The sequence below is a fragment of the Acinonyx jubatus genome, chromosome B1, assembly GCF_027475565.1.
Source record: "Acinonyx jubatus isolate Ajub_Pintada_27869175 chromosome B1, VMU_Ajub_asm_v1.0, whole genome shotgun sequence".
NCBI lineage: Eukaryota > Metazoa > Chordata > Mammalia > Carnivora > Felidae > Acinonyx > Acinonyx jubatus.
The window spans coordinates 142,299,633-142,325,705 of NC_069382.1; the positions used below are offsets into that span (position 1 = coordinate 142,299,633).

Here is a 26,073-nt window from a genome sequence, read left to right on the forward strand (position 1 = left end):
TCTGAGGGGTCGGTGAGATCTCAGACTTTGAACAGGGTCAATCAATGTGAGGGTTCTGTGAGATTCATTTTAGAAAAATTTTTGTTTCTCCCAAGAATATTCTAAACTACCGCTGAGACTTCACTCACCTGATGGCTCTGCTGCCTCTGACATGGCCAGAGCTGCTGTGTAATGGGGAATCAGGAGACCTTATTACTCATGCCAACTCTACTTTTTCCTACCACTGTGACTCTGAACAAATTATGTTTTATCTCCCTATGAAATGGTCCTAGCTATGCCTCCCTACCCTATCCATAGGCCAATGAAATGATCCAAGGAGCTAATAGGGGGGTAGAGTATTCTGTGGGTTGTTGAAGTATGTACAAGGATACCATCACTGTAACTGGGGTCCAGCAGGACCAATATTTCTTGCTCTGAAGGCCCAGGGAAGCCAAGTCTCTTGGTTGATGGATGCTGAGGGAATCATGAAACACATTCTGGCTCACGTGTCCTTTCATCAATTACTTCTCAGTAGGGTATCTTTTCCTTTTAGAAATACCTTTTTTTTTAATAGTCTTTAAATATGTTCTTTAAAAAGATAATAACAGCTGGGGCGCCTGGGTGTCTCAGTCGGTTGAGCGCCTGACTTTGGCTCAGGTCATGATGTCACTGTTAGTGAGTTCAAGCCCCCTCAGAGCCTGCTTCAGATCCACTGTCCCTCAGATCCTCTGTCCCCCTCCCTCTCTGCCCCTCCTCAGCTTGCACTATCTCTCAAAAAAAAAAAAAAACTAAAAAAATAATAACCACTAAAATTTTATAATTAATGCAACTCCTTTTATTTCAAAAATCTTCATTGTGGTAGGCCATAAGTGCAATAAATTTATAAGCTCCTTTCCCAAACTAAGACCTTTATCTTTCTATATTTAGAAGTCTCTATATCTAAACACATTGTAGTTCTATCACTGCTTTTAGGCCCTCCAATTTATTATGGAAAAAAAGAAAAGAGAGAGAGAGACGGTATTTATCAGCGAAACTCCTTTGTGCATGATACTTAATGCATTTTTATTTTTCAGTTGTCTTTTTTTCCAGTTCCCAACAAAAATAAATAAACATTAACAATATCTTGTAAAGTAGCTATATTCTCCTTCAATATCTTAAGGTACACAATTATCAAAGCTGATATTGAACACAAACAAATTGATACAATTCAGTACTCTGATAAAATCCATTGTCAAATAAGTTAAACTGCATGCAATACAACTTTATGGCCCATAGCCTCTTCAATATAAACTGCATACCAAAATGGCTCTTCAAACTTAAAAAGTGCAATTACAGAGTGCAAAAACAGCAAAGAGGAAAAATACACTATCTTACACTTAACCTCATCCAGTTTGAATAACGGGTATGCTTTAGACAAAATTACTCTTTTGCTAGAACAGTAAAAAAGTACACTGCTTATGCAAGTTGTTACTCCCCTTCTCCCATGTGCATAAGAATAGAAAAAAAATCAGAAAATATTGAGCAGCCAGTTAAACACATTTTTTCCCTCCAAAGTCTACAGAGTGGATATAGGAGCAAAAATGACCACGTGGATCAGACATGAGCTTTTAAAAATCAGATTATTGAATTCAACAGAAATTAGAAACTGATACATATATCTCTAGCATGAAAATTGGTTTGATGCCTGACAGCACGTATTCTCAGTACTTTGGAGATATATAGAGAAATATGTATCGTGAGAACGCTGTAAAGCAAGAAAGATAGATGAAACATGAGCCCAAATCTTTCCATTGTTGGAAATTTGAGCTGATGACAATCATCGTCGATACCTGCTCAGCATCGTCCTCATTAAAACAATTACTTCTGACATATTGTCACCCGCAAAAAGCAATCTGGGTCGCATCCTTTCATTATTTAATATACATTTATAAACAAAGATTTAACTTTTATAGGGGTTAGTTTTTTAAGCATTCGTAAGCAAAGATTAAAAACACCCCCAAACTACTTACAATTTGTTACTTAGTAAGGACTGAGACGTTTAAGATAAACCAATATAACCCTCTTCGGTAAGCAAAATAAGTGAATTGCTATTGATATCTTGGTAAGTCAGTACATTTTCTTTGACACCGACAAGATCACTTAGAGTAAGCAGACTTCATTTACATCTAGTAGGCGTCAGTAACAATGTGTAGGACTTAAAATGTATTCTTACACAGCACTTTTGATTTCAGCTATATTAAAAGGGAAATGGAAATATCCTTTTAGGTCTAAAAGTTTTATTTCTTTTTTTTAATGTTTATGTATTTATTTTGAGAGAAAGAGAGAGAGAGAGTAGGGGAGAGTTGGAGAGAGAGAAAGAGAGAAAGAAGCCCAAGGCGACTCCAGAGTAAGGCTCAAACTCACAAACCACGAATGAGATCGTGACCCAAGCGGAAATCAAGAGTCAGACTAACCAACTTAGCCCCCCCAGGTGCCCCTTATTTTATTTCTCTTTATCTTGTGTTTAAGTTTTATGTGCTGTTGAATGGGCAACAAATGACTACAATTCTATGAATGAGCTCATGTGTCCATGTGTATTTGCATATGAATTTGTATATTACATAATATGCATATATAAATGTTTGCTTATATATATGCATATTTTATGCACACACGCACGCGCGCGCGCACACACACACACACACACACGTGTTTTTCCTCTAATAGTGAGGGACCAGATCCAACACTTTAGAAAAGAGTCATGTGAGAGCACCATGGTACAAATAAAGGGATACATATGGCGGCAAGTCCTGGCACCTAGCACTTCAGAAGTCAGCTGTTGTTTATTTCTCTTTGTTGCCCTAGCACCTGCCAGGAAAAAAGGTAAACAAAGAGGAGACCCTCCCTAACAAGGTGTGTGATCCTGAGGGACTCTACCCAAAGGTCTAGTATTCCAAGAGGCAGTGTCCCCTGAGACCTGGAGGTGTTGACAGCTGTGGTTCCTCACGCGGTTGCCCCCAAGTACCCTTAGTAACGCAACGAGACCATGGGCTCAAGCACAGGAGGAATCTTCATCTTTTCCAAAAAAATAAACAAAAGACAGCAAGCAGGGCCCTGGTTTCACCTCAGTGTCCAAAAGAAGGCGTGGTTAAGTCTCTAAATTTTAAAAGTTTTCAAATGAATTTGTTCATTTGGGAAAATACACTATGGTCTATATTTCTTATTGTTTTCCACTTCCTACATCAGGATATGATTTTACACATTTAATCTTAAATTCTAGAAGGAGCTACTTACTGCATTGTTTTAAATTAAAACTCTGTTGCATAGAAGATGAAATAACCATATTTTCCATCTTTAAACAATATACAGAATTACTGTCTTAGACTTTAAAATAATGATTAGTCCATCAAATTTTGGACTACGATTTAATCTTAGAATTCTTGAGGCGCCTGGGTGGCTCAGTCGGTTAGATGCCTGACTTCAGCTCAGGTCATGATCTCGTGGTTTGTGAGTTGGAGCCCCACGTCGGGCTCTGGGCTGACGGCTCGAAGCCTGGAGCCTGCTTGGGATTCTGTGTCTCCCTCTCTCTCTGCCCCTCCCCCACTCACGCTCTGTCTCTCTCTCCTTCAAAACTAAACATTAAAAAAAAATAAAAAAAAAATCTTAGAATTCTTAATCAAAGTCCCTATGAAAACAAATACTTTTAAAAAGAAGCCCAAATTTTGGCTTCAAGTGTGGATGTTTTTTTAAATTTTCTCATGAACATATGTTTCTCAAGAAATATCGTGAAGCTAGAAAACACCTACTATTTACATAAAAGATGGCATAAAATGAAGTTGTCAATTCCTTTAATGCAAGAAGAATCTGAAGCTGAGTGACTCGGGTCCACAGTTGTGAGCTGGCAGAGGGCACTGTCCTCTTGCCCTCCAGGCCAGTCACCATGGAATCAGAGCTGAGGGTAGGGACAGAAGGATACAGCCCTCCTGGGTCTACTTCGTTCCCTGCGTGTAGTGCTTAGCACATGATATAGACTCGCTTTTCCCCAATTCCCATTGCATTAGTGTTTTAATACATGACACACTGGTGCCATGACATACATCAAACTGTGATACAGTCAAATCAATTATCGCTCATGTGAGGAGTAGGAAAATATTCATTCGATTTGACCATATACATTTAGGCTTAACAGGAATCTGTCATTTGTTGACCCTTCCTGAGTGATGAACTGGACATCGCTCACTCCTAAGCATTGTGTAGCTGGCAAATGAGCTTTGAAGCTAAAGCATTTGGCCCAGGAAATTATTTCTTACAAAAATAGGACTTCTTTCTATATTATATATTTTGTATACATTATACATTAGCAAATAGTCTGTCAAAAATAAAACAAAAATAAAAAACTTTTCCAAGTATATTAAAAATGCACCATTGTTGACTTAACACATGATCCAACATAAATATTATTAATAAAATAGGAATATTAACATAATCAGGCACTCTGCACATCCCTGACCATAGCTGGACGGCAGCACTCAGACTTGTGGCAATGCTGGATCCCCTGACGTCACCCTTTCGTATTCCTTCTTTGGTTCTTTACTCTTTTGATTTCTGTACCTAGAAATATTCAGAAATTGAAGCTGTTAGCACTGTAGTTAACAGTGAGAAGAACAAAGTATGCTAACAAAACAAACCAACATATGGACTCAAAAGAAACATCAGCACAGTGTTTCCAAAATGACAAAAGTCAACAGATTTAGGTTGGGCAAGAGAAAAAAAAAAAGAGGGAGAAGGGGTAGTATTCTGTGGTCAAACAATTTGGGGAGGAAATGGTGAAACACAGTTAAAGGACTCTTCAGAGGTTTTAACATGTCCTGAAAATTACAAAATTCCAAGAAAGCATGTGACCATATTTAAGCCTGGGTGTTTTATTCTCTGTCTCTCTTTCTCTTTCTCTCTCATTTCTGTTTCTTTCCTTTCCCTTCTTTCTCTCAATCTCTCCCTCTGTCTTTCCTTCCTTCTTTTTTCTTCCTTCCTTCCTTCTTTGCTTCCCTCCCTCCCTCCCTTCCCTTTCTTCTTTTTCCCTTCCCTTCCCTTCCCTCCCCTCCCTTCCTTTCTCCTTCCTTCCTTCCTTCCTTCTAGAAAACTAGTATGTGAATACCATACTACATCATTATATTCTATCCATCACATTGATACAATGTTATCACCAAAAGCAATTAGAATAACTTCTTATTATTTATCAAGCACTAATTAGTGGCTGACAATGCCCTAAGTGCTATACATTCATTACTCATTCTATTCTCACATTCTCACATTGCCATTATCATCCTCATTTTATAGATGATGACAGTGAAGTACAAATGGGTTACATAAGGTCAAGTTCTGCCAGCTAGGATTCAGAATCTTCATTCATTCATTCGTTTGTTCAAGCTATCCTCCTAATATTTTGAATTCATTTTCTACCCATTTCGGAGATGAGGCATGTAGCCTTGAGGAAACTGCACGTTTATGCTTAGTGGAGGAATACAATTTGAAAGCTTTTGTTTAGACACAATCACAGTTCTGCCACTTGCCAACTATATGAGCTGAGGCATGTCAAATGACCTCTCTAGGTCTCATTTCCCCAATCTTTATAAAGGAAAGGATTGTAGTCAAAGATCTTTTAGGGGTATTTCAGTTTCAGTAGTGTTCAGTTCTGTGATCATAACTAATTAGGAAGGCGTTTTAATTTGATGAATACTTAGAATCAATCATGGGCAAAATAAATTTAATCTTATAAAAGTAGCACACTTTCCGACCTTCACAAGTAGAAGCACATTGCTTTCAGCAAACAAATAAAATGACATCCACTCAAATCTTCACTGAAAAATTTGTACCAGCTCCAAAATAAGAAGGATTTCATGGAGACAGTTCAAGGCAGCTGTTATTAACTAATTCACACTGTTCCCAGACCCTGGTCTTAAACCCTAAAACACAACCAACAGTCTGATACACTGTCAGTAATTTCAAAACTCATTGTATTTTTTTTTCTCAGTGATCAGCCTCTGTCAGTATAGTATTATACAACAGGGTGGGGTGTCACTGTTCTGGGAGACGGGAAAAAGTAACCTCTTAACAACTGTCTGGAAATTCCTGTCTACAGGTCTGCCTTAAACTTTAAAATCCTAAGCCTCTAGGGTTATTAATTTACAAAGCACATGCTTTATGGAATACAAAATTTAACCTAATAATTAAATACAAATGGTTAAACATAACATTGACATCATGCCTTATGGTTTCTTTAACATGCATGATAATACTCAATGCTGAAAATGGTCCTGTCATTAATGTAGAAGATTTCTATCTGTATATTATAGAAGAAAGAACTGATACTCTAAGCTTGGCTTGTACAGCTTATAGAGACAATAAATAGCAGAACTAATATTAGAGTCAAATCCATATGATCTGCCACTGAAACTTCTTTTTTGTAAATATCATCAGTGGGGGCGCCTGAGTGGCTCAGTTGGTTAAGCCTCGAACTTTGGCTCAGGTCATGATCTCACAGCTTGTGAGTTCTAGACCCACAACGGGCTCTGTGCTGACAGCCCAGAGCCTGAAGCCTGCTTCCAATTCTGTGTCTCCAACTCTCTCCGCCCCTCCCCCCCTTAGAAATAAATGTTTTAAAAAATTAAAAAAAATACATATCATCTGTGCAGAGTCCATCGTATCCCTCTAAATAACACTTTGTCCATAGTCTTACCCAGTTTTTTAGCCTGCATTGTATAAACATAATACGTAGAAGCAGAGTGCAGAAACCACCGGCTTACCATCTGCAGAAGTAGTATATAGAACCGGCAACGATGACGAGAAACAAGAAAACGAGAATCACAGTCAAAGCGACATATTCTTTGCTCAAGGGCTGTTGGACGGTTAAAAAGAAGTGCTCGCAGCGGACCCCAGTGTAACCCACTTCACACCTACAGGAACATGGGAGAGAAAGATCGGTTATTTAAAAAAGAAATTATCATTAAGAATTCGTTTTGTAAGGAGTCGTCTCACACTGTGATACAGGAAACCGAGATGGTTGCTGACAGCTGTAAACAGGAATTCAAAGACTGGCCTCAGAGCGGGGCCCACATTGATATCAGAGCTCCACACAGCTCTCAGCTTAACTGTGGTGCTAAGTGACAGGCTGGCCCAGCTGCCAGGGTGGCTGACAACCGACAAGGGGGTTTGGAAAGTTTTTGTAGGGTGGAGGTGCATTTTGTCTTAATCAGTTCAATTAATCCTTAAAACAGGGGCTGATGTAGAAGTCCAGTGGAAAGACTAAAAGCAGAACCACCTTCATGGTCTATGAGAAGGAGGCATCAAAGCCTACCCGACTCTGTACCCTGGAAATATCGGTACAATTTGAGAGCTACTGTTTCTTCCAGAACTTAAAAAAAAACATGCTTAATAACGTTACTAATAGCACATATAACTGCATGCTAATAGTATGTATAAACTACAGCCCCTGGAAACACATCAACTTCAAACAATTTAAAAAAAAAGAGTATATGTCTAAAAAACACTTTTTTTTTTTGCGTATTACCTGCAATAATTTTCACTCATGTCCACCAGGTAGATGCACTGTCCATGCAAACAGAAGCCATTCATGTCAGAGCCACACTTTGTTATTGAGACTTGAGCCACACGTGGATTGTCTTCTGTCTGAACTGTGAAGGAAATGGAAAGTTGGATATATTCCGCTGCCTTCTTCGAAGCATGAATCACCCTTTCATATAGTCATTGCTGAGCTACTGTAGCAAAGCAGGGCAGGTACTAATCAGTCGAGGAGACTTTTCAGGATTAAGTCCCTCTAGTTATCACAGTTCCTAGGCCAATAAACAAACATTTGACCCCTAAGGAGAAGGACCAACAGACTAAACAAACAAAATAAGACCTAGGCATTTAATTCACAAAGGATAATCTTGAAGGATAGAAAAGGAAAGTTTACGACACACAAAAATCATTACCCTCCAAAGTTATTCACTTAACCCAAGTGTGTCTGATGTTTTTCAAATCTCAAAATAATTCTGCAGTTCATTACTCCAAAAGCAACTGCAAACTGAAACCACTAATTAGTTCAAGAGAGCAAAGTTTTATAGTGGGTTTTCTTTATTTTATTTATTAACTAACTCACACTGTTCCCATACCCTGGCCCTAACCCTAAAACACAGCCAACAGGCTGATATACTATCAGTAGTTTCAAAACTCATTGTATTTTTTTTCTCTGTCAATACAGTATTGTACGACAGGGTGGGGTGTGAGTGTTTTGGGGGACTGCAAAAAAGTCAAAGATCTTTTAGGAAGGCATGTTTTGGTGTATATTCCCAAATTTTTGAGGGTACCATCAAAGAAATCAACCAAAGCCTCCCCAACATCTGTAACCATGAGAACTGAACTAGACAAATTTTGACTTCCAAATACCCGGAGCTGGGCAAACACAACAGTGAAAATAGAAGCCTTTTTAGAAGTAGTGTTGCAACCTGTATGTAAAATTCATTTTAGGATTTTTAGTTACTGAAATGTGAAGGATGCTTATGAAATAATCAAACAATAGCATCCTGATTGTAATACTCCTGCTGAAAGAAATAAACAAGCAAACAATAACAAAAAAAGGGAGGGAGGCAGACCAAACTTCTAAAGAGTCCAGTGATGAAGGAAGAAAAGAGAACAGAAATACTAATCCAAAGGAATGCATACATCCCAATGCTGATAGCAGTGCTATCTACAATCGCCAAACTATGGAAACAGCCCAAGTGTCCATTGACTGATGAATGGATAAAGATGCGGCATACACACACACACACACACACACACACTCACACTGGAGTGTTACTCAGCCATAAAAAAGAATGAAATCTTGCCATTTGCAACGACATGGACGGAGCTAGAGGCTATCATGCTAAGTGAAGAAAGTCAGTCAGAGAAAGACAAGTACCATATGAATTCACTCATATGTGGGATTTAAGAAACGAAACAAATGAGCAAAGGGAAAAAAGAGAGAGAGAGAGAGAGAGGCAAACCAAGAAACAGACTCTTTATACAGAACGAACTAATAGGAGGTGGGTGGGGGATGGGCAAAATAGGTGGTGGGGATTAAGGAGGGCACTTGTGATGAGCACTGAGTGTTATAGGGAAGTATTGAATCACTATATTGTACACCTGAAACTGATCTTACACTGTATGTCCACTAACTGAAATTTAAATAGAAACTTAAAAAAAAAAAAACCTAAATAGTGGAGGCATAACAAAAAGGAGGGTAAGAGAGAAGGTAAAATTATTGTGGGAAATACCCTGGTTCCTCAGGATAACCTTCGACTCAATATTCAGACTGAGTCTAAAGTAGAGCTCTCTTGAACCACATCCAGAGTCCTCAGGGGTCCCCGAGGAAAATAGACTATGTGTGACTTCTCTCTGTGTTCCTATGCCTATGCACAGTGTTTGGCATGTATTAAGTACTCCATAAATATTTTCTGAATGAACGCTGTAACTGAAAGAAAGGACATCATTTGTTCCTTTTACAAAAAATAACAACAAAATATATTGATTATCTACTGTGTACCAGGTTAAATTTGCCTACTTTGCCTGGGATCTAATCTCTAGCAATGGTTTCACAGCAAAGTTCTAGGGAATGGCCAAAGGGCATCTGAGTTTCCTTGTCCTATCTCTTTAAGATCCACTCATTCCAGAGAACTAGATGCCCACTCCCTCTCCCACCAGTTATTCTTTTATATCGTTTTTCCAGATCTAGTTCATAAATAAGGTGCTAAAAAAATTATCAGTATTATTATTTAAAAGTTTATTTATTTTTGAGAGCGAGAGAGAACACAAGTGAAGGACGGACAGAGAGAGAGGGTGAGAGAGAATCCCAAGCAGGCTCAGTGCTGTCAGCACAGAGCCCGACTCAGGGCTGGATCCCATGAACCAGGCGATCATGACCTGAGCTGAAACCAAGAGTCAGACGCTCAAGTGACTGAGCCACTCAGCAGCCCCCCCCCACAATTATTTTGTTAACACAGAAGCTGTTCCTCTCCCCTTTCTCTACACTGTCACATATTCATAGTCTTTGAGTTCATTTCTGTTAAGAATGTGTGACCGTCCGGGGCAGCACTGGCAAAGCCGGACTCACCTAAAGCTGTACAGTTATCTTCGGATTCTCCTGGGATGCATGAAGGAATCACGGTGGTGCCGAAAACTGCTTGGAGAAGATGGCAACCTAATAACGGGGGGAAACCAAATATATAAACAGTGCTTCAAAAAAAGAAACCTTGATCACAGTTTCACGTAACCACACTACTTACAGGGTTGTTTTAATGATTTCAAGAATTTGATCCATTGAAACCATAAAAGAAACTGATTTGTAAAAACAGGAAATAATTGAAAATCAATGAGCCCCCAGCTCTCGGTCTAGGGGTAAAAACCTTGGCATGACATTCCTAATTTCAGATTTGCCCTGTTCCCAGGGTCAAAGACCTGATTTTGAAATGTGATTTCCTAGAAGCTTAGCAACAGAAATTGTAGAGACTTTCCACTATTTTGCACCATGATGTGTTTGGAGCAATGCTCCAAGATAGAGCTTATTACACACACGCATACACACACACACACACACACACACACACACACACAGGCTTAACTGACAATCAGTTTCTATTTACAGTAACAACTAAACAGGACTCTCAACCATGTATATGTTCCTTTGTTGATTTAAGTGCCCAGCTTACTGTTTGCATTGTATTATGCACAAAAGTAGATTTTAATTAATAAAATGTAATCTAAGTAAAGTCAGAATATATCTTATCTAACGTGGGAGCAAACAAACACGCTAGATGAAGCACTGAGCCCTAGAATCCAGTTTCTGTCAGCCCAGTAAAAGTTTGAACAAGGCATTTCATTGTGTGTCCCCACTTGATAGGCCAATGTTGGAAAACAGGCTCTGGAATGACTTAAGTAGTTTCTGAATTCCATAGAAAGTGTAAGAAGAGTCCTTTCCATTGCACAGATGTTTACTGAAGAGGGTTTAGCTGCTTCTCTTTAGGAGTCGGGCATTAGTGCTTCACCCCTCTTTCTAGGCTAGACGAGTAACTTATATAATAAATACTAATGGTGGTGATGCAGTTGTGGATAGCAGTTAACATTTCTTGAGCATGTACTATATGCAGGCGTAGCTCTTGTCCTCTTTATCTATATTATCTCATTTAATCCACCCAGTGACTCTTTGAAGAAGCTACTACTGTTATCCCCACTAAGCATATGATAAAACTGAGACTTAAGGAGTTTAAGTAACTTTCCCAAGGGTACATAGCAATGTTGTTAATGGGCCACATTATAGAACCTGGAAAGGGGCAATAATACAGACATCACACAGACAAACCAGGGTAAATATGATTGAAGCAGAGTATTTTAATGCTGGAGGGAGGCAAACCAAGTGTGATGGAAAGGCAATCCTGGGGGAAAACTTGGGTTATGTGATTTTGGACAAATTAATTAGTTTCTCTGGCTCTAGATTTCCCCCATCTTACAGAGTTTGGGGGCGAATTAAATTAAATGATCTTTTTCCAAAATGCCTAACACACCAGAGACTCCCACAAATGTTCCAGGATACTCAGGGTCTAGCCTCTAGTTTTAGCAGTATGTGTGCGTAGTGCCCTCTCCTGGTCTATAACAAGATTACAAATCTCTTTGTAATTTGATATTTTAAAGTATGATTTAATCCAAGCAATAAAAGATTTTATCTTATTTTTTTTCTCGATCAGAGGAGACATGGATATGTTAAACATACTGCATATTATTGCTAAAAACTACATTACACATCTGCATCATAGCTTCTAATTTCATAAGTTTCAAACTAGACCCTTAGAACAATCCTATGAAGTAGTTAGTAGCCCCCCCAAATTTAACATCAGGGAAGTCAAATTAAATGTCTTGTCCAAGACCGATTACATAGTGAGCGTAGAAAATAAGAGTTGGAATCTATGTTTGGACAGCAAGTCTCATAATCTTCCAATGATTTGACAATGCCTTTTTTGAAAAGTTTAGAACTATCTCCTTCCCACCCCATACTTCTCCTACAATATAAATAACTGCTTCAGTTGCTCATAAAGGAAAAAAAAATCATCTTTCTTAAATAACAAAAAAAAATCCTAAAGTCTGGATTTCATTGTCATTTGAACAGAGATAGAAAAAGATAATTTGTTCCACACAGGCTTTTTTTTTTTTTAATATTTATTTTTGGGAGAGAGAGAGAGAGAGAGAATGCACCGCGAGGGAGGAGCAGAGAGAGGGGGGGACAGAAGATCCAAATGGGCCCTGTGCTGAGGGGCTGGAACTCAGGATCCCTGAGATCATGACCTGAGCTGAAGTCAGACGTTTAACCGACTGAACCACCCAGGTGCCCCTCTCTATATATCTTTTTATGAAGAATGAGCCATCAACCAGGCCAGCTTTGTTCCACTTCTCAATATAATTTGGCCATGCATTTTCCTATGGCAGAATTAAACCCTTTAACTTATACAGTCCGCTCAACACAAACAGGAGCTCTAGCTGTGTGTTTTTACATTCTTGGTGCCGGTCTTCCTCCATGCTTCTTCATCTGAGGAAGGCTTTGGAGAAAACGTTACCAGTGCTCCTACCAAGAATTTCGCCCGTCAGCCCCATCCACCGTGCAAACACACACTGGAAGCTCATTTCTCTATCCTTTGTGGAAATCAGAAACTAGCCTTTCCTGTTTGGATCTGCTTACACCTGCAATCTGCAACTATTATAGAATTCAGCTAATTGTTTTGGGGTGTTGCTTCTTAGTCTTTTTTTTTTTTTTTTGAAGGTTTTTAGTAGTTGTTAGTTTTTCCACTATTGGAAACTTTGTTCCACCTGGTCAGGCCACAGGTGACATATTTGTCTTTGTGAATTAAAGAATGTTCAGTGCAGGGCGTGTCTCTACAAAAACTGGGCTCTGGTAACCTGTGACGCTCCCTTGGACATCGTCCACCGCTTGGGATGGTTTCTGCGAGACTAGCTCTCGCTGCATGAATTGAACATCCGGGTCTTTTACAGATGAACTGGTAAATAATTTTAAATGCTTTCCTCAAATGAAAGACTGCACTCCATCATGGATGTACATAGCCAATAAAATAGCAAAATTGGTTCTAAAACTGTGTCCCTCTGCATAGCTCTGTTTTTAAAAGAATGATTCTCGAGCTTCTGTCAAGTTGGTCTCTGCTCCAGGCCCTTGCAAACTCGAGTAGGTGGAGCTGATCAAAATATTTAAAAAGGGAACCCATGGAGAATTCTGATATCCACCACCTTGTCACCCTTAGGAAACACTACTCATTACTTTAAAGTCAGACAGGGAAGGAATAGACGCTAAAGTCATATACATACATTTCCTTATCTTACAGCTTTATTCCCTGCTGTTAGTGTTATTTGAACAATGATGGTCTATGATTCTATTGCAAATATTGTATTTGACTTTTTGATTCTTGACCATGGGTCTCTGCTAAGAAAATAATTCACTAGGATATTGGGGATTTTGGATAGTGTGTGTCCAGAAAACAGATCTGGTGACAAGCCGTACGTTGGTAACTGAAGTATAGAGGAACTGCGTGCAAGGTGGAATGGGGCAGACCATCTGTAAACTCAAAACGGTCTCTTGGCACTCTGTTTCAAGAAATGCAAGAAAAGTCAAATTTCCATCAGAGGCTATTATTTCTGTCAAATTTCCCAAATGAGTTTTAGGAATTCGATGCACACCTGCTCCTCTCTGTACCTTCACCTTTCAGAGATTGTGTTTCAATGAAATCTCGAAGGTGCCAGCAGGAAGTGGTGTAGGTGATTCACAGGATACAAATCACCTCTACTCGGTGAGTCAGGGCCGAGCCCACATCCTTACACAATATTGGGGCACCGTGCGTGGGAGAAGAAGTTTGAGGATCATTATCTGAATGGGGGTAGCACGAAATGCCATGGGCCCTGAGGCGCTAAGAAGTGCTTGCCCAACAGTCAGGAAGAACGCCAGATGTAGAAAATGTCTTTCTTACTGCATGGGGTTTCCTTCACCTTGCTTCCTTACAGCTACACCGAGGGGCTCAATTAGAAGGAGGCTGGGATTTGGGGATTGGCTGACCAAGCCGATACTGCAAAGTCAAGGGCAATTCTCCAGGAGAAAATGGCTTTCCTGAATAGCAATGAAGCAAAGAAAAATGACCCCAAATAAAATGAGGTAGGTTACAGAATGAAAGAAATCATCTTATTTTCCCAATTTAACCTTTCAGAATATTTAGACCAGAACGGTAAACTCATAATGAATCATGATATTTGCCCATCCCAAGCAGGTATCAAAATCCGCTTTGTTCACGCTTTTGGTGTGGTCACGTGCCTACCCTGCTCACGGACTGTTAGTTTTGTACCTTCTTCCATGGCAGTCTATAATTTTAGAATTTGTAACATAGTAGGCTTGTTAGGTCTTGTATAATTTCGAAGAGTGAATATGCTTTCACCATTTCCAGATGCCTTGTTGTTTAAAATTAAAATTTACTATTAGATAAGGTGTGGCTTCACCTTGGCTAAAATAACTCTAAACTCTTTATCATGTCAGATCCCAAAAAGAACTCTGTCAGTATTTTTGAACATAGTCTCCTTCCCAGAGAACTACATGAAAAGAGAGAGAGACAGAGAGAATATAAACCTTGCCTTTTTCCAGAAATCATTCTCTTCCTACAGCTTTTCAGTGCTAAGCTCATAACTAAGCTTCATTAAAAAATAAATGTAGGGGTGCCTGGGTGGCTCAATCGGTTGGGCATCCGACTCCAGCTCAGGTCATGATCTCACCATTCATGAGTTCGAGCCCTGCGTTGGGCTCTGTGCTGACAGCTCAGAGCTTGGAGCCTGCTTCAGATCTGTGTCTCCCTCTCTCTCTGCCCCTCCCCTGCTCTCACTCTATCTTTCTCAAAAATAAATAAACATAAAAAAATAATAAATGTAAAAACCAACTATAAGGGGCGCCTGGGTGGCTCAGTCGGTTAAGCGTCCGACTTCGGCTCAGGTCATGATCTCGCGGTCTGTGAGTTCGAGCCCCGCGTCGGGCTCTGTGCTGACAGCTCAGAGCCTGGAGCCTGTTTCAGATTCTGTGTCTCCCTCTCTCTCTGACCCTCCCCCGTTCATGCTCTGTCTCTCTCTGTCTCAAAAATAAATAAGAACGTTAAAAAAAATTAAAAAAAACCAACTATAACTGTTCAAATAAACAGGATGAAACCAGAAGTTGCTATATAATAACAAGTTACAAATAAGTATTTTTTTTAAGTTTATTTATGAGAGAGAGAGAGAGAGAGGAGGGGAGAAAGGGAAGAGAGAAAGAATCCTAAGTAGGCTCCATGCTGTCAGCACAGAGCTCAATGTGGGGTTCAATGTCATGAACTGTGAGATCATGACCCACGCTGAAACCAAGAGTCAGGAACTTAACTGACTGAGCCACCCAGGAGCCCCAAATTAGTATCTCTTTTAATTTTGAGTCTTAAAAGGTCGACATAGGATCTTCCTTGCCAAATGGCAAGAAAAGATTTATTAGGCCATGCTTTTTAATTCATAGGCATGAAATAACACTCTTCAATTCTAGTAGTAATTCCTAAATCATACTTCAATGTACTCATATATTTTAGTCATCATACAATACCATACTTAAAGCTATTCAATTGAGAAGCAGTGAGTTAAAATGTGAAGGTATAGTTTACTTCACCCTAAAAATGGATTTAAAGATGAATATCTTATTCACAATGGAAGTATTCTCATAATGTAGGAGAATGCATATCAACTCTTGTGGAAAAGGTACAATTTATACTAACCTGGGTGTTTGGAATTTTTTGATGAAGAGGTCTAAATGTGGGACTTGCATTCCTTAAAAGCCAAAGTTTCATCTCTAGAGTATTTCACATCTCCTATTGAAACTATTTTTTTTCTTTAAGTTGTTATGTGGGAAGTATTTTTATGACCCTGTCTGCCTCTACTCCCTTTCATCTTACTTCTCACACCTATCCCTACTGATCCAATTCAGAAATGTAAATTACTATCACATTACTGTCTCAGAAGAAAGACCTCGGAAAGGAACAACAGTCTGTACTCCATAACTGTTCGCCATGAGCCTTCTTTTCATTATGGCCATATTATGGCTTGAAGCTTTGAATGCTTAACGGTGTTTTTAGAAGCACATTGGCTATCATATCTTTCATTCTTTATAGATGCCTACTGCCAAAAATGAATTTGCCAAAAAACAGAGTTTTAATAAATGACCATCAAGAAAGAAAGGAGAGAACAAATACATAAAAGGTAATTTTTAAAGCCTCAAAGTTAATTATACTTCATGCACAGGAACTGTGTTATGTAAGCAGCACAGAGAAGCTGCTAAGAAATTTTATTTTGTGAAAATACATTTTTTTTTTTTTGGTTAACTTGGGGGACTTCAGTGAAAAGCCCATTTGCATCGGTAGTGTGATAGGAAGGTGGAAAGGGCTTAGTTATACTCTATAAATGGAAAAGCAGGGGGTAGCTTACTTACTTTTAGTAACCATATATGTCAAATTCCATAAATATTGAGATTTTTCTCTATGCAAGAGATTGGACAAAATGCTGACAGGAAAATTAATGCAAAAGACATAGTTTCTGTCCTCAACAGAGTTAATAGGCTAGAGACCTGGCTGGGAGAAGCAAGGAGAGAAGTGAGAGGTGATGCCAAGTTCCTGAAAATACCAAGGATGGTGATGCCATTAAAAGAGTAGAAAACATAGGCAGGGCAACAGTTTGTGGTGGCATTTGCAGCTAGGGGGCATGAAGGGGGGACAGAATGAATAAAGGAATTTGAGATCGTATTTCATATATTACCTGTTTTTATTTATGAGGCTTTTGGGAATACAATTCTTTTTTTAAAGTTTATTTATTTTGAAAGAGAGAGAGAGAGAGAGAGGGAGGGAGAGGGAACACGAGCAAGAGAGGGGCAGAGAGAGAGAGAGAGATTGAGAATCCAAGCTGGCTCCACACTGTCAGCACAGAGCCCAAACCCATGACCCACAAGATCATGACCTGAGCCAAAGAGTCAGAGTCTGATACTCAACTGACTGAGCCACCCATGTGCCCTGGGAATATAGTTCTTAGATAAAAGAATAAGAATGGATTTGTGGAGTCTATTTGAAAGTCATATGTGGAAATACGACCTTTAAAGGCATAGGAGTGATTCAGACGTTCCAAGGCAAATCACATGGAATGGAAAATAATAGCACTTTGGGAAATGGGTGATGAGGAATGGATAGAAATGGCCAAGAAAACTGGGGAAAAAAAGTAAGTTCAGTGTTGTGGGATCCAAGAGAGCACTGAGTTTTAAAAGGAGGCATGGGGTGGTCCGCAACACAGTGATTGTAGAAAGTCATTCATTATGATGAATGGCTCCATCGTAAATAAGATTCACCTTTATTCAAGGCAACTGGTGCTAAATCAGCAATAAAAATTGCTAACTGGATTTTTTTTTTAAAACACTAGCATCGATTTTGTATTTGCACCTACCATTAATGTTAATTTTACTTGTCTTGGCAACTCGAGCACTAATTCAAACTGTGAATTATGAGTGGCAATGTGTTATAGCAATGGAAAATACATTAAGCTTGTGGTTCTCAACCTGGAGTAATATTGTCACCTGGGGAACATTTGGCAATGTCTGGAGACATTGTTGTCACAACTGCGTAGGTGCTACTGACATCTAGTGGGTAGAGACCAGAGTTGCTGCTCAACTCCCTGCAATGCACAGGAGAGCCCACAACAAAGAATTAGCTAGTCCATAATGTAAATAGAGCCAAGGCTGAAAAAAAAACCCTGCACTAGACCTGTTAGGTATGGAGTCCACCTCTAGCTCAGATAATACTTTTATCCCACTGTAGCTCCTGCAACTGAGTTTCCTTATCTCTGAAAACAGAGACCTAAGGAGTGGAGTGGACTGGGGAGGGGGTGGGGGGAGATGGAACTTTTAGATTACTCTAAGGTTCCTTTCATTTCTAAAACAATACTTCTCTTTCTCTTACTAACTATCCATCATCCAGTCATATACTGCTCAGTCCCTCTCTCTTGTTCTCCCTCTCTCTCTCTCTCTCTCTCTCTCTCATACACACACACACACACACACACACACACACACAGTGCAGATATACTTAAATTTTATTAGGTATACCGTCAGTGAACACAGACTATATTAAGTGTTAGAAATGAGAAAAATAGGGAAGAAAAAATACTAAACTTTATTATTAAACACACTGAATTTTCAAAAACTATTGCATAGTCTCCAAATATTTTGCTTCTCAGACACATTTTCAAAAGACAGCTTCGAGTTCGACACATAGTGACGAGAACTTTGAATAAAGTACCATCCTAATCGTCCATCCAACAAACCTGTACTGAGTGTTGAAAATAAGTCAGTCATGAAGTGGATGGTCAAAGAGGAACACGGTACCAGTAAGGCGACTTGGGGCTGACACAGACTTACAAAGGGACTTAAAAAGGGCAGGACCCAGGATGGGCGTGGTGCAAAGGAGGCAGAGGTAGGTTGCACATTTATTTTGGAGTGGTGAGAAAGGAGGAGGGGGGTAACTGAGAAGGTTTGATACTTCTCTCCAGTCTTTTTTTTTTTAAGTTTATTTATTTTGCGAGAGAAAGAGAGAATATGAGCGAGGGAGGGACAGAGAGAGGGGGAGAGAGAGAATTCCAAGCACACTCCGTGCCACCAGCATGGAGCCCGACATGGCACACGAACCATGAGATCACGACCTGAGCCCAAATCAAGAGCTGGAGGCTTAACGGACTGAGCTGCCCAGGTGCCCCACTTCTCTTCAGTTTTAAAAGGTGAGTAAAGCTTTCACCAAAAGGGAAGTGTGAGCTGGGGCACAGTAGAGGGCACAGCATATTCAAGCATGGAACCTTACACACTTGAGGTTACTCACTTCTTTTTAAGTCTGTTTTCTCACTTGGAACTGGGAATATTAATACCTTTCCCAGTCTAAAGGGAGTTATTGTAAGGATGCAACGAGGCTTTTTCTAAGAAAGCACTTGATGATGGTGATAATGGTGATAACAGCTCTAATTTTAAAAGTGCTTTTTATTATTTTATAGTATCATCAGAGTAATTAGATTTGTATACAATTACCTGACAACATAGCTGCTATGATCTCCATTTTACAGATGAGAAAACTGAGGCTCAGAGAGGAATAAATCTTTCTGAAAGTATGAAATAAAGGAACAGGGGTATGGAAACTGTCTTCCATACACAATATCTCTTGACTCAAAACTATAATGTTTGACATATGTAAACATGTATGTGTTTATATATAAGTATGAGAGGGGGGCTTTTTCCCCTCCTTGGGGGAAAGCTATATTTATATTCAGGAGATATATATATACACATATATATATGTGTGTGTGTGTGTATACATATATATATATCAGAATATATATCAGATATATATATCATATATATAACATATATATATATTTATATCAGATATATATATATCAGAATATAACTCAGTTATATTCAGGAGGAGTTATATTTAACTCACTTTCATGCCTCAAATTTAAAATTCAGGATTTTGGGGCGCCTCGGTGGCTCAGTCGGTTGAGTGTCTGACTTGGGCTCAGGTCATGATCTCGCAGTCTGTGAGTTCGAGCCCCGCGTCGGGCTCTGTGCTGACAGCTCAGAGCCTGGAGCCTGCTTCATTCGGATTCTGTGTCTCCCTCTCTCTCTCTCTGCCCCTCCCCCGCTCATGCTGTCTCTCTCTCTCTCTCTCTCTCTCTGTCAAAAATAAATAAACATTAAAAAAAATTTTTAATTCAGGATTTTGACCTAAGAAATTAAGGGTTAACATTTTTTTTTCATGACAATTATCAAAGCATCTTGTATACTGTAAATAGTAGCCTGGTTAACGAAATCATGACTTTAACCTAGAATGTCACTGAATCTTCATTGGCCCTATCATTAGACACCCAATTTTACATAAACCGTATCACCAGAGGACATGCAGTCTGTTATGTTACTTCATTTTTTGCAAAGGTTCCAGAATTGCCATGCCAAGGTGATGGCTGTGAGGATCATTCTCCCTAAGAATCCCTCCTATTACAGCTTTGAGGAATCTTCCCATTCTCGTCCAAAGCAATGGTCCCCACGGCAGTTGCAGCCATATTACTTAGACAATTTGCGTAGGCCAATACCCAGAGCGAAGACTGACAGGTGTGGAAACCACACCTTCACTTCCGGTCTCTGTGAAGGGGATTTCTTACATGTCATTTGCATCTCTCAGCTTATCATGAACTAGGAAATGGAAGATTCTTGGGCAAAAAATGGACAGAAGGCATTCAAGTTCATTTTTTCCAAAACGACTTGGTGCGTATTGTACTTTTTTCTTCCAAGGAAGTATGTTTATTTTCTCACTGTTGGCAGAGATGTGCTATAGATTAGATTAGATTCCATCTTAGTTCCTTATTGGTATTATGTTAAATTCACTATAATATAAAAAGATACCGGGAATGAAAAAAGGCATAAGTACGCTTCTCATTACCTATACATCTAGGTACATGCAGAAATAAGGCCTCAGTTGATTGGTATAACGACTCCTTGGGAATAAAAGTCATTTCCTAGAAATTGCATTCATTAAAAATGCTGAATGTCGGGTAAGTAAAAATTCAACATATTTTAGCACCGCTTAAGAAAACAGTGACATGTTTTCTGGGCTTGATTTTGAGTGACACCTTACAGATACCATCTTTGTACATATGCTTGTCCCGATAACGGATTCTAAGCCTTGGGGCAGCTTCCAGACTACTCTGAAACATCTTTATTAGAACCTGTGATTTTTATTATGCTCCTGATGATCCTGAGACCCTCTGGCTCCTCCCACATCGCTCCCGAAAGACCATGCCATTGACTATCATCTCTAAGTCCTTGTAAGGTATTTGACTTCACTTAGGGTTAGTCTCTTCATTTGTCACAGGGCTAATCACACCTACCTCACAGAGTGATTTTAAGGAATAAATGAGATGATTGTGCATAAAGCACTCAACACGCAACGTGGTTAGCTCACAGGTAGCATTTGGTAACTGTCCATATCTTTCCCAACTCCCGGATTTGGGCCCCGGTGCTGAACCACACACCCCAATTACCCAAATTGTTTATATGGTAAGATGATGGAGGAAGGCAGACAGGTGATGCCAATACTCAGGCAGTTCATAAACTCTCAGGTCAACAGGAAAGATCCAAGACGAGCCAAAGTCTCACTGAGACGCGTGCTGCTTATATTTTCAGGAAAGAATGCTTATTCTGCTCAATTCTCTGTCGTTGTGCAGTGAAGTAGGACTAAACTATTTTAGAGATGGCATTCGGGAACATGCTCAAAAGCGCATCTGGGTATCAGTGAAAATGCTGGATTTTAGATTAAGAGCCTTTCTAAACATTAGCTGCAGAACTCAAGATAAAAATTTCTCCTCTTTGTTCTGGGCCAATCACAAGATTAGAAATGATAGTTCAGCTCTAAAACGGCAGATTACTTATAAATGTGTTATCTAGTTTGGGGAATCTCAACCATGTACTTAGTATTGAGTAAGCTAAAAGTGCTGACAAATCCAGGTGTGACCTTCCTCAGTTGAGCCCTGCTTTTCTACAGGAACTTGGGTCACACTTTCCCGGTATATAAAGCAAGAACATCAATATCAAATACTTATAAAATTTAAAAGTAACCAATTGATTGTATGAATGTGTAGCAGTTTAAATCTGCACGTGTTGGAGGCAGAGGATGAAACTGAAGGCATCTATATTTTTTCCACAGTCATACACATACTTTCCACCAAAAAAAGCAGGAACAAAATATTTGCTGAAGTCTGAACTAATCTTTGGAAGAACAGGCATTTGGGAAAAGTATTTCTAGGTAATCTTTCATTGGGGGTGGGAGTCCATTTCAAAAATACCAGGTGGCCTTGTCTTTTGTTACATATGCTTTAGAATAAGACTACCGGACTTGCATACCTGATTAGAGTATAGAGATATGACAGAGAACTTCAAACAGGAACTTTCCTAGTGGCAGAGAAATATCTAAACAAACTGGGAAAACAGAAACTGACCTAGCTCATTTGGAAATGGGCTTGGCGGCTGATGAAATAGGTGAACTATAATTAAGTAATGCAATAAAGGAGTTAAACACTTTCATGACAACAAAAACACACACAACACACTCTCTAGGTGGGTAGTCACCAGGTTATTCATAGGCTCTTGCTGTCTCAAATTAGAATATTCAATGAGTGGCCCAGAACAGACACTTGCATTGTTCCCAGGCAGCCCTACAGGTGGAAAGAAAAAAAAGCACGGAGCCTTTCTGACCTCTAGGTTCATTTCTAGCTCTAGGAAGACAGTCCCCTTTCCAATTGTATTTTTTTCACAGACCCTTCAAAGCAAAGATAGCCAAGCCAAATCATTTACTGAGAATCTTCTAGCAAATCACTCTTAGAACAGTTTTGGCAGAAACCACAGACCCAGTTTCTACTTCAGTTCCTAAACTTGTACAAGTAACTTCTAACTATGCATAGTATGCATGTCATTAGGTCTCCCAAGCCCTGAGATAAGGCGTGTCGAAATAATAATTTAACTGTCACATCCTGCATAGGTAGAGTTAATTTGTTAGGGGAATTTGCCCCATTGCAACCCCAGAAGGAATGTGCGGCTGGCAACTTTTATTTCCTTATTAAGGTTTTCCTATACACCTCCAAATCCCTCTTGAAATTTAAGGAATTAGAGAGAAACGATATATTTTTTTTCAAACCAGAAAGTTTACAAAGGATCCCCTTCTCCTCCCCCGCCCCCCCCCCCCCCCCCCGCATCCGCAAGAACTAAATCATCTCAAATAGACAGGCATCCAACTCATCAATTTCAGGCTATGGGGTGCAATAAACAGCAAGAGAAAATTGCCTGACCGGTCTCCCGCGGTGCAGGCTCTGGGGCGTGGGGGTCCAAGGGCTGGAAACAGCTCCAGGACCCGCCCATGTCCCTCCAGCTTCTCGGACGCCAGACCACGTTTTAATTCCGTGGCGCCTGGAGCTCCAGCAAAGCTGCCACCTGCGTGCACCAGGGCCCCCGTGAACAACCAGACACGACAGAGAAAACCGAGGGCGAGACCGGAGGAAAAGCGCTTCTCTCCAAAAGGTCTCTTTTGCCCGGGTCCGGTCTCTACTCCCGCCCTTTGACCCGGTCCCCACCCGCCCCCCTCCAACAAGAAAGAACAGAACTTGAAATGTTAACAGTGCTTTCCCGGCCTCTGGATTTCCAGAACCGGCAACGTTTCTAAAGAAAGAAACAAAAACTTTGCAACGTAGTCTGTGGCCTGTTAGCGAGCTGCATTAATTCAGGCATAACCTTTGTGGCAATGGTTAATTCATCGATGAAAGGCATTTGTAACACCGATACCCCCCTTTCCCATCCCACCCCAATCGGTCCCCGGCTTGAGGACAAGACGGACTCGCGGAACCGCAGACGTCATTTTAAACGGGGTGCACTTCACCCTGGGGGGAGAGGGGAGGGGGAGCTCCGGACTTCAGCGAGCCCCGCGGAGGGGAGGCGCGGGCGGGGTCTTACCCAGGCACAGCAGCAGCGCGGGGACGCGGCCCGCGCGTCGCGCCTCCATTGTCCTTCCCGCCGGGAGCAGGGAGCGGCGGCGCGGGCGCTCGGGCAGGGCAGCGGGCGGCGGCGCGGGGAGAGCGCGGGGCTGCGGCTGGAGCGCGTCGGGGAGCCCGGAGCGATCGCGCCACGGCCGCGTCCCTCTGCCACCCGGTCTGTCCGGCAAGTGAGCTCAACCGGCCGGCGCTGCCACCTTTATAGTTGTGGGGAGGGCCCTCGGGCCGGAGGACACACTAGCGGGGTGAGGTAGAAAGAGTCCAGAGTTTCATAACAGGTCCGGGGGAGGAGCGGCCGGAGACTGTCCGGATGTCATCCTGTCATCCTCCCTTTCTGAGCACCTGAGAGTGCTTGAGGAATTAAAAAAAAAAAAAAAAAAATGCCCTTCTGCTTAGCCGGGGACTACTCCCCAAACTTTTCCATCCCCATCTCCGACCTCTGCGGGAGGAGGTGGGGAGCGTGGACCAGATGGATCGGTTTGCTCGGTGGGGTCACCTGCCCAGGAGCGGGTGGTGTTAGCCACTTGGGTGACAGGCCTAACTTGAATCAAAGTCAGTCTTCCAGCCAGGGCTGGCGTTGGTCCAGCGTGCGCTTTTGGAGAGCCGCGCGTGCCAGTGAGTGACTTGTGGTCATCCTTGAGGTTTGTCAGTGGCTCAAGAGTCCTCCTGGCCTGTATTCGCCACTGCCCGGAAGCGCCTTTCGTGTCCCCACTCTCCTTCCCTGCAGCTCCGCTTCCAGCGTGGTGCCGGCATTTACAGCTTCCAAGTCTAGTGATGAACAGAAACCCTAAATTATCCGATCTCTGTCCAGTTTGCTGTCCGTCAGGCTGCCGCTTTTGGTTTTGCTTCAGCAAATTGCGCCTTAATCCTCTCACTTCCCTCTACAAACTCTTTGCGTGAGCCACAGACCTGCCGCAGTGTGGACCAAACCAGTCTTTTCAAACTCGGCTTCCCGCTGGTATACCAGACGAATTGTCTCAGCTCTGCTGGGCTGCAAAACTCTCCTCCTGCCTCTGCTGATGGGGTCACAGTTTGGGGCAATGACAGCCTTTTACTGGAGCTGGCCAAGTCCTTCTCATCTTGCTGTTTCTCCAGAAGGGCCTGGACTTCTTGAGCCTCTGGGGATCTCTTTTCGCTCTGATCTCTTATAGCTCGTATTGTTTTTCTTCCCCCGGAGGTTCATAGGATTCTAGATCTCATACTTCACACGTGGTGAAACTACTTCGTGTTGGGTTTTTGGTTCGTTTTCTTGTTTGTAGTCTTATGTTTAGATCTGTATGAATACATAAATTGTCTTACTTTTCCTTGTATTTGCCTGTAGGGCATAAGAAGTGAGTCAATTTAGCGGTGATGAAAACATATTTGAATAGAAAATGGAATCTGTTGGATGGTGAGAGCCCCTTACCTTTCTACGTTTTTTTTGTTCTCTTGTTCCTTTCCTTTTTTGTTTTGTTTGTTTGTTTGTTTTGACTTTTTTCTTCCTCACCCCAAGGGGTGCCTGGTAAGGTCCAGAACTCTCCTGTTGGCAACAACTACTTCATCCCCCAGGAACGAAGCTCACGGGTCTTGCATTTAGGCTGTCTGCATGTGAATCCTTGGACAAGTTCTTTAATCTCCCTCAGTTTCCTCATATGTAAAACAAGGATAATAATAGTATCTAACTCATAGGAAGATAATGAAAGTGCTTCCCACAGTGCCTAGCACAGAGTTCACATGTGTTAAAAATACGTATGATTGCACGTAAATACTGATGCATAGGATGATAGTACTTGGACAGTATTCATGACTTAAATGAATTAATGAACAGTAGGATAGAGATAGGATTTGGGGTTCCTAAGTCTAGCTTCTGAATCTACCAAGAAACGAGCAGTAAGTGACCTCTCACTTAACTGGTCTTTGGTAAAAGAACTCGTGGAACCAAGAAAAGATGATCCTGGCAATGCGTTAGTTTTATGGAGCGTTGAGAGCGATCCCAAGTTCGGTAAATTAGAATTTGGAAAAGGGACCACTGGCTACATGATGCCTTTTAAAGTTTTCCACCTGGTCTCTGGAAAAGAAATAGCTCTAGTGTCAAGCAAAACTTGAAAGAATGGGGTGTCACCTGGAAATGTTTCTTTATTCTGCACACAGATGCTGTCAGATACTTGCAAGGAGTGACAGGAAGAGGAATTTTATTAGTCCTGATTAATGTCCTGTTTCATCAAATACAGTGTTGTGCTTTGTGCTCAAAAGAAGGATGGGGTGGGAACGCGTTGGGGAGAATGGGGTCATGCTGCAACAGTCAACTCTGTGGCATTGACACGTGGGGAGGAATTTTTTCACTTTGTAGCTGATGCCTTGCAAGCATGAGATATCATCGTGAAAAAATCCCTGTGCTTATCCCAAAATTTTCCATGGCAGCGTGCTCTTCTCTGCGCT

General features: G+C 40.9%; 1 protein-coding gene across 1 annotated transcript; it reads right to left on the reverse strand.

Moving 5' to 3' along the window:
- Positions 1–999: 999 nt before the first annotated feature.
- EREG (epiregulin) lies at positions 1,000–23,924 on the reverse strand. Its single transcript, XM_015080181.3, has 5 exons — positions 23,618–23,924; positions 10,109–10,195; positions 7,526–7,649; positions 6,762–6,911; positions 1,000–4,569 (listed from the first exon to the last, which is right to left on the reverse strand). Exons 1-5 carry the CDS (start codon positions 23,664–23,666, stop codon positions 4,488–4,490), a joined length of 492 nt encoding a protein of 163 aa, XP_014935667.1. The 5' UTR covers positions 23,667–23,924; the 3' UTR covers positions 1,000–4,487.
- Between the last annotated feature and the right edge of the window lie 2,149 nt (positions 23,925–26,073).

What these genes read in the sequence shown, in the direction of transcription:
- EREG (XM_015080181.3), bottom strand. Translation starts at nt 23,666, where the DNA reads ATGGAGGCGCGACGCGCGGGCCGCGTCCCCGCGCTGCTGCTGTGCCTG. An exon ending in ATGAGTGAAAATTATTGCAG is followed by an intron (nt 6,912 to 7,525) that starts GTAATACGCAAA and finishes ATGTTCCTGTAG; the next exon opens with GTGTGAAGTGGGTTACACTG. An exon ending in ATATACTACTTCTGCAGATG is followed by an intron (nt 4,570 to 6,761) that starts GTAAGCCGGTGG and finishes GAATATTTCTAG; the next exon opens with GTACAGAAATCAAAAGAGTA.